General features: G+C 42.0%; 1 protein-coding gene across 1 annotated transcript; it reads right to left on the minus strand.

The window, feature by feature from the left end:
- Nucleotides 1-1,293: 1,293 nt before the first annotated feature.
- On the minus strand, nucleotides 1,294-2,110 carry LOC147609069 (dirigent protein 6-like). Its single transcript, XM_086788578.1, has 2 exons — nucleotides 1,502-2,110; nucleotides 1,294-1,455 (listed from the first exon to the last, which is right to left on the minus strand). The coding sequence occupies exons 1-2, from the start codon at nucleotides 2,025-2,027 to the stop codon at nucleotides 1,412-1,414; spliced, it is 570 nt and encodes a 189-aa protein (XP_086644704.1). The 5' UTR covers nucleotides 2,028-2,110; the 3' UTR covers nucleotides 1,294-1,411.
- Nucleotides 2,111-9,654: the final 7,544 nt, after the last annotated feature.

Below are 9,654 nucleotides of genomic sequence, written 5' to 3' on the forward strand. Positions count from 1 at the left end.
GGAGTTCATGCACAAACTGGTGGAAGTAGATCAAGATGTGGATAAAGTAGAAGAACAATAGATAGCGCCAATTACCAATCAAGTAGATGGTTCCCACGTCCAAGATGATGAAGAAAATGCATCTGAAGATACTATTGATGCTATACAAATTGCTCCTCGATCAAGAATGATTCTTAAAAATGAGGAGGTTGAGGAGCTCATGGATGATGAGCTAGTGGAATTAGATCAAGATGCCACATCCAATGTGATGCTCCAAACACATTAGAAGATGCTAGTGATGTAAAGGGTGAAGATTCCACTAGTGGAATAGATCTTTCTGTTGATATTGGGGCCATAGAAGATGCTAGTGATGTAGAGGTTGAAGAATCCACAAATGGAATAGATCTCTTTTTTGATATTAGGGCCATGGATCTTGATACAAACTCATCCGCATGTATGGATTTGATTCAAGACATAATCATTGAATGGAAACCCTAAGTGATCACACCAATACATATATTTTATTGTTATATAATTTTTCATAGTTTTTGGCTTGAAAATTTTAAGTAAAATTTGTATAATAATAATAATAATGTATTGCTTGCAACATTAGTCTCTCTTCCTGTTGGGTTTGAAGATTATCCTAGGGTTTCAAGGTTCTGATCATCTCGAGTTTGGGGGCCTATCCCAGGGTTTTGGGGCTAAAAATGCGACTATATACATGGCTTAGCCATGTATATGATTGCATTTATAACCGTGCTCGTACCACGAGATGACAACCACTTCTCACACTTCCTTCTTTTTCTAAGTTATGCGGGATTAAGTTTCTTGGGTAGACCCCCCATTCTCTTGTAGTGGATCCAATGCCTCTTCTAAGATAGCGGAAGACGTGAAATCCTAAGGAGCCGACATCAAGTCACATAAGTATGGACAACAAAAAAGTTGGAAAACATGCAAAATCAAGAACTAGCCTTCAAGCTACCTCGATGTCAAGACAAACACTTCTCAGCTCACTTGTGGAGAGATCGTGAGATTCCCCAAAATTAGACAAAAAAGAAGCTACATAATAAAAACATTCTCTATAGTTACACGGTAGGGCCTTAGAGAAATAAAGCTAGTATTTAATGTGAAATTTTCGTAATAATAATTGATGTGAAGCAATGATGGTTTTGTGAGTCCCAATTTAGTAGCTATGATTTTCTAAGTAGAACATTACTTATTGTTGAGGTGATACCTCATGATGTGGGATCCATGCTTACCAGAACTAGTTACTAGAGAGAGCAATAAAGAATAAAGAATACTTACATCCGGACGTATAGAATGGCCTAGGTTCTTGGTTATTGAAGAAAAAAGCAACGCCTAAGGTGAAGGTACTTGGTTATTGAAGAAAAAAGGCAATGAGTGGAAGACAGCAGGCATGCCAACAAGTGGTCTAGTAGTAGAGGTCGAGATCAAAGGAGAGTATCCATCGGGCAGGTCTAGTAGTAGAGGTCGAGATCAAAGGAGAGTATCCATCGTGCAGGCATAACCGGCACGAGCTCGACGAGGCGATTGGTGACGAGGCCGCGCGCGAGGAGGAAGTCGCCGGTTCCGCCAACGACGGTGAGGGTGCGCACTTTCTGGGCCTCCACGATTTGGCCCATGATGGTGAGGGTGCCCTTGTAGGTGCCGTCGTCGATGGTGGCGGTGAAGGTGTGGAAGAGCACGAAGCCTTTCTGGCTGTCCAGCACGTAGAAGCCCTGCGCCACCCCAGCCGACGCCGAGCGGTTGGAGGCGCCCAGCGTCAGTGGGGCCTCGAAGGTGGCCACCACGCCGAAGGAGAAGGAGTTGGAGAAGTTGCCCGGAGGGGGCGAACTGTACACCGAGGTGAAGTAGGTGTTATTCACGGCCGTGCTGTACACGGTGTTGTGGAGGTAGAATCTGTAGTGGGACGGCCGGGCGGCGGCCTTGATCTTCTTCTTGTGGCAAGACGCCGGCGTGGCATTGAAGCTGATGAGCGCCAGTAGCAGGCATGATGCGAGGAGCCAGCGGCGGCGGCATCTGGCCATATTGCTGGGGGCTTTTCAATACAGCGGTGATCACACACGCAGGATTACTTGGGAAAATCCAAGACAGTCGGATGATAGTAGAGCTGAGCTGATGAGATGAGGAGTAGTAGATCTGACGGGTCCTATAAAAACACAACGCCGCTTGACCTGCTCTAAGGTGAGCTGGCAACGAGCGCGTTCGTGTGAATGTATTATATGCCAATAAGTCAGCATGCACGACGTCGTGTGTACGGTCAATGTTATTATGCTTATCAATTCGATTTACCAGTCCTAAGTCTATAATGAGCGTATATGATCAAATCCATGGTGTTAAAGCGTTGAGTTGGTGTGTAGCATGTCAACGCCATGTGGATCCCATCATGGTCATTAATAAAAAGTAAAACAAGGTTAGCTACATTTGTATATCAAAGTATCCAACCTAAAGAACGATGTTCAAGTGTCCAATTGATGTTTTGTTTCATGCTAATGCATCCGTAGAACAAATCTTACCGTGCTCATCATTAATATGATTTGACAACTAATCACGAAATCACGTTGTTAGCTTACAGCGTCGGGCTATACTATGCTTGGTATTGACTCTACAAAGCAAGATGTTTTGCATCCGAGTTCATTATTTCTAATCTTCACTGCAATGCTACTCAGGTTATCATAATGGATAACAACCTACCTACCCACATGCAGCCCCAAACCTCTAACACGTAGCTTATGTAATCAAGCTACCTCACATGCTGCCATCTTAGCACCCATGTACTCTGCCTCTAAACTTGATAAGGCAGCCGCCGTCAGCATGGCTGCTTCTTACTCCTCCTCCATGATGTAATAACACCATTCCCAAAGGAGACAAAAACCCGCTAGTAGATCCAAGATGCTACATGCCCAATTTGCATCAGTGTATCTAAACACTTTGCAACTATATACCAGCCTCATAAAAGAGGCCATAATCCATTATGGACCTCACATAGAGTAGTGTGCATCTCCGAGGAACATAGTGTTGGTGATCGTCATGTAGATCAAGCTTCCCACTCTCTTCCTGTACATAGAGGCATTCTCCAAAATCTCACTTGCGTTTGCACTAAGCTTACCATTCTACTAATCCAATGGTGCAGAAATGGGCTTGTAGCCAACCAAACCATATTTCGTCATTCTGTCTCTGTGAGTCATAGCCATATTCCCTCAGGCGTCCTGATAACCTTAATGCCAAGAAAGTATCTCAACAGATCTCAACTCACGCAAATCCTTCATGTCAAACTTCTTCAAGAGACCCTTTCAATTCTCAACTTCCTCTTCAATAATCAAATAGATGGTGATGACTACAATCCCCTTATCACTCTTTTGCACATAGAGTGAATGGTAAGCCTCCGTCTCATAGGTTCAAGCCAATGGTGATAAGATACTATGCAGTCTTATGATGCCATGATCTCAGTGTCTACTGTAAGCCATACAAAGCTTTACATAGCTTTCACACATAGTCAGCGTGACTCAAATCCTCATAACCATGTGGCTATTCCAAATGTACTTCTTCTTGCAACTCACCGTATTCTTTACATCCATTTGATATAAAACTCCACCTTTTAATACATCCCCTACAATAACAGCTCTCACGGTTGCCATCTTGGAAACATGGCTAAATTTCTCCTCATAATCAATGCCTAGGTCTGAGCATAACCTTTGGCAACCAATCGATCCCACCTTGTACATGCTAATGCTTCCATCTGAGATGTGCTTAATTTTGTAGACCCACTTACATCCAATAACCTTGTTAAACTTTGAACAAGGCACCAATTCCCATGTCTTATTTGCATCGAATGCAGTCATTTCTTTATCCATGGCTTTCTCCCAATGTATATTCCCAATATCATCCTCAAAACATGTGGGATTAACTTCTTGCACAACCTTTGCCATGCATGCATAATGGTGAGCTACATAACCATCATGCATTAATATTTGAATATGGTTTTTGACCCTACACAACCTGCATGGTCTTAGATCTATCCTTGGTGTCCTTGTGGCTTAGCCTTCCTTGCACCAGGTGTCATGATAGTAGGAATCCCCAACTCCTCATCAAGGCTCCGCTCTGAACCACTACACTCTCTATCAACATATGAATGCCCTATAGAAATGTGAGGCATACCAAGAGGTGCATGAACATTTCCTTTACCTTTATGTGATGCACTTGCTGGACCTGTAGGCCTAATTTTCTAACATAGTCCATTATTGCTCGATGTTCTATCATCGGACCCAATACTAGAGGACTCTCTTGGTCCACTCAATGGTTGAGATTTCTTGACTTGTATTCCGTGCAACCACCTCCTCTTGTGCATCATTCCCAAACAAGTCTTTTACATCAGCATGCCAACTTCTTATTTCATCAAAGATAACATCCCTGCTTACCCTCATCTTATGTGTCACAGGGTTATAACATCTCTGCTCCTTTTTCTTTTGGGGCTAACCAATGAACATCTTAGTAGATGGAGGTTTCCTTGAGAATGTTTTGGAGGATGCCATGGCCTCATGGCTTTTGTTATAGTAGATCGGATTAGAGACTTTATCGAGTCTATGTAGTAGAGGAGGGTAATCACTAGGCAAAGGGAGATTGAGGTACCTTTTATCATTCGAGAGCGAGGTGCAGCTATTGAGATGGTGTTAGCAACTAGGACACCTTCCTGTTGAAATATACAAGTGAATAGGGTGTGTGTGGGAACAAGCTCTTGGATAGAGGCTGTAAAAGAGGAGATGTAATTGTGAAAGAACCTGTGAAAAGGTTAGGAGAATCTACTGGGAGAGAATAATGGGTAGCATGAGGGAATTTAGGAGTGTGGAGATATTCTGGGAGATATTCAGGGAAAAGAGAAGAGGTGGAGAGAATCAGGCAAGAGGTGGAGATATTCAGGGAGTGAATCATGGAGAAATCAATGGGATTTGATGCTTGATGTAAACACTATAAATTGAGGCATAGCCCTAATGAGAATTTGCTGGTTTTTGAGTATCCATGCCTACATTAATCTATGTGCTAATTTTTCACTAATTACGTCTTAATCACTTGCTAATCACTTTCTTAATTATGTTGATTCTAGTGTTTGATCCACCATAGCTCATCATTCAGCTCAAATTTCAACATGGTATCAGAGCCATGCCTAGAATCAACTAGATTTATGAGCCCATTAGTGAATTAATCAGGATTAGTAAGATAATTAGCAAAAAAATCAGTTTTTAGTGAGTTTTCTCTCTTCCCCTTCACCCCCAGCCAGTGGAGGGTCTCTAGCACCTTGCACACATAAAATTAGGGCACATGCTTTATACACAAGATAGCTAACCTCATTAGCTTCAAGCCTAGCTACTCCACGCAGCAAACCGCCGGCGGATGCATCGGATTTTCGCTAATTAACAGGCGCCGTTTTTCTGAAGTAGAATGAAGATTGCTCTTTGCTCAGGTCAAAACTCTCTAATTCCTCTTAGCACAAAGGGTAATCAAGCATGCTCTACAAGCTGGTGAAGACAGAAATCAATTTCATCAAGTCTACAGAGAGATCAAAGCTCTTCATCAAATCTGCAGGTGACTTTGGTAAAACAGAGATTAAGCTTTCATTATTTGCTCAAATCTTGTGTTTCTTGGCTTAATCCTCTACTAGACTCATTGCTATTGATGCCTTTCAAAGCATTTGAGCTCATTTGAAGTGGAAGGCACCAGATCTGGACTCCCCGCATACTCTGTTTTCTGCACATAAACCAGAGCATTAATTTGCTAAACAGTGATTAATCAGTGCTAATCACTGTACTTTGGTGCAATTGAGGGTTCAAATTAACCATTAGGTATCTGATACAGATCCCTATAACTTCAGATTTCAAATCGGAGTTGGTTTGATACTCCAACCATCCCGTACAAATTGGTTACTCTCAATTTAATGTAATTTCTGGTGATTTTATGCTGATAAAATTGTTGTAATCATCTATTAAACACCAGATTGAGTTGTAAAAGGGTAGACACTGCCCTTGAATCTTGAATTTGGATCAAGAGGTAAGACCCCCTTCACATCACCATGAATTCAGCACAGGAAATAGCCAAATTTAATGGAGAACAGTTTTATACATGGCAAACAAAAACCATGTATTTGCTGATGAGGAAAAATCTGTGGGGATTAGTTGAAGGGAGAGATGAATGCCCAGAGAGAGGGGAAAATGAGTGGAAGAGTAGGAATGAAAAAGCATTGGGGCTTATTGCACTCAGTTTAAATGATGAGATCATCCATCATATCACAGGGATACAGTGGGCAAAAGATGCATGGGATGAACTCAATAAATTATTTGGTACACAAGCAAAAAATTCCAAGATAAATTTATTAATGCAATTCTACAAACTGGACATGAAGGAAAGTGAACCTTTAATCACACACTTGAACAAATATAAAAGCATTAAGCAACAGCTGGCAGCTATTGGCAAAAAGGTAGAAGATGATGAAGCATTAGCTGTACTTTTGAAAAGTGTGGATAAAGGAGATTATGAAAACATTGTAGCAACACTAAAGAATGTGCCTGAACTGAAGATACACGAGATAGAAGCAGCTCTACTGGAGCAAGAGAGCAGAGGCAAAGAGAAGAAAGAGCTCGACTCAACAGCAGGAGAGGAAAAAGCATTCTTCACCCGAGGAGGATTCTCTCGAGGACGAGGACGAGGAAGAGGCAGAGTAGGAGGGAGGACCTTCACTTGCCACAAATGTGGAAAGCCAGGACACATGGCGAGAGACTGCTACAGCAAACCCAGTGAAGAAGGAACGACATCGGCAAACTTCATGGAGGCTCCAAGAGAAGTGGAGTCGGATCATCTTTTCTGAGAGAGAGAGAGAGAGAGAGCCCACAACCCAATGTAACCTGCCCCAACAAAGTAAAACCACCTCTGAGCCACCGATGATGTAGGCCAAGTGGTAGATGTATGTATGAGCACTTTAGTCAAGGTCGCGGGCACTTATAGTAGCCTTGGACACATAGAGAGAGAGAGTGTCAAGGACTATGGAGTTTAGGGACTTGAGGCACTGGTCACGGGCTATCAAGTAAGAGGGAAACTTGATACAGGGTCCAGGTGTGTTAGGATTATTCACTTGAGGGGAGGTGTTGAAATATACAAGTGAATAGGGTGTGTGTGCGAACAAGCTCTTGGATAGAGGCTGTAAAAGAGGAGATGTAATTGTGAAAGAACCTGTGAAAAGGTTAGGAGAATCTACTGGGAGAGAATAATGGGTAGCATGAGGGAATTTAGGAGTGTGGAGATATTCTGGGAGATATTCAGGGAAAAGAGAAGAGGTGGAGAGAATCAGGCAAGAGGTGGAGATATTCAGGGAGTGAATCATGGAGAAATCAATGGGATTTGATGCTTGATGTAAACACTATAAATTGAGGCATAGCCCTAATGAGAATTTGCTGGTTTTTGAGTATCCATGCCTACATTAATCTATGTGCTAATTTTTCACTAATTACGTCTTAATCACTTGCTAATCACTTTCTTAATTATGTTGATTCTAGTGTTTGATCCACCATAGCTCATCATTCAGCTCAAATTTCAACATGGTATCAGAGCCATGCCTAGAATCAACTAGATTTATGAGCCCATTAGTGAATTAATCAGGATTAGTAAGATAATTAGCAAAAAAATCAGTTTTTAGTGAGTTTTCTCTCTTCCCCTTCACCCCCAGCCAGTGGAGGGTCTCTAGCACCTTGCACACATAAAATTAGGGCACATGCTTTATACACAAGATAGCTAACCTCATTAGCTTCAAGCCTAGCTACTCCACGCAGCAAACCGCCGGCGGATGCATCGGATTTTCGCTAATTAACAGGCGCCGTTTTTCTGAAGTAGAATGAAGATTGCTCTTTGCTCAGGTCAAAACTCTCTAATTCCTCTTAGCACAAAGGGTAATCAAGCATGCTCTACAAGCTGGTGAAGACAGAAATCAATTTCATCAAGTCTACAGAGAGATCAAAGCTCTTCATCAAATCTGCAGGTGACTTTGGTAAAACAGAGATTAAGCTTTCATTATTTGCTCAAATCTTGTGTTTCTTGGCTTAATCCTCTACTAGACTCATTGCTATTGATGCCTTTCAAAGCATTTGAGCTCATTTGAAGTGGAAGGCACCAGATCTGGACTCCCCGCATACTCTGTTTTCTGCACATAAACCAGAGCATTAATTTGCTAAACAGTGATTAATCAGTGCTAATCACTGTACTTTGGTGCAATTGAGGGTTCAAATTAACCATTAGGTATCTGATACAGATCCCTATAACTTCAGATTTCAAATCGGAGTTGGTTTGATACTCCAACCATCCCGTACAAATTGGTTACTCTCAATTTAATGTAATTTCTGGTGATTTTATGCTGATAAAATTGTTGTAATCATCTATTAAACACCAGATTGAGTTGTAAAAGGGTAGACACTGCCCTTGAATCTTGAATTTGGATCAAGAGGTAAGACCCCCTTCACATCACCATGAATTCAGCACAGGAAATAGCCAAATTTAATGGAGAACAGTTTTATACATGGCAAACAAAAACCATGTATTTGCTGATGAGGAAAAATCTGTGGGGATTAGTTGAAGGGAGAGATGAATGCCCAGAGAGAGGGGAAAATGAGTGGAAGAGTAGGAATGAAAAAGCATTGGGGCTTATTGCACTCAGTTTAAATGATGAGATCATCCATCATATCACAGGGATACAGTGGGCAAAAGATGCATGGGATGAACTCAATAAATTATTTGGTACACAAGCAAAAAATTCCAAGATAAATTTATTAATGCAATTCTACAAACTGGACATGAAGGAAAGTGAACCTTTAATCACACACTTGAACAAATATAAAAGCATTAAGCAACAGCTGGCAGCTATTGGCAAAAAGGTAGAAGATGATGAAGCATTAGCTGTACTTTTGAAAAGTGTGGATAAAGGAGATTATGAAAACATTGTAGCAACACTAAAGAATGTGCCTGAACTGAAGATACACGAGATAGAAGCAGCTCTACTGGAGCAAGAGAGCAGAGGCAAAGAGAAGAAAGAGCTCGACTCAACAGCAGGAGAGGAAAAAGCATTCTTCACCCGAGGAGGATTCTCTCGAGGACGAGGACGAGGAAGAGGCAGAGTAGGAGGGAGGACCTTCACTTGCCACAAATGTGGAAAGCCAGGACACATGGCGAGAGACTGCTACAGCAAACCCAGTGAAGAAGGAACGACATCGGCAAACTTCATGGAGGCTCCAAGAGAAGTGGAGTCGGATCATCTTTTCTGAGAGAGAGAGAGAGAGAGCCCACAACCCAATGTAACCTGCCCCAACAAAGTAAAACCACCTCTGAGCCACCGATGATGTAGGCCAAGTGGTAGATGTATGTATGAGCACTTTAGTCAAGGTCGCGGGCACTTATAGTAGCCTTGGACACATAGAGAGAGAGAGTGTCAAGGACTATGGAGTTTAGGGACTTGAGGCACTGGTCACGGGCTATCAAGTAAGAGGGAAACTTGATACAGGGTCCAGGTGTGTTAGGATTATTCACTTGAGGGGAGGTGTTGAAATATACAAGTGAATAGGGTGTGTGTGGGAACAAGCTCTTGGATAGAGGCTGTAAAAGAGGAGATGTAATTGTGAAAGA

This window comes from Cibotium barometz, chromosome 52, assembly GCF_041138505.1.
Source record: "Cibotium barometz isolate CiBa-2024 chromosome 52, ASM4113850v1, whole genome shotgun sequence".
Lineage (NCBI taxonomy): Eukaryota > Viridiplantae > Streptophyta > Polypodiopsida > Cyatheales > Cibotiaceae > Cibotium > Cibotium barometz.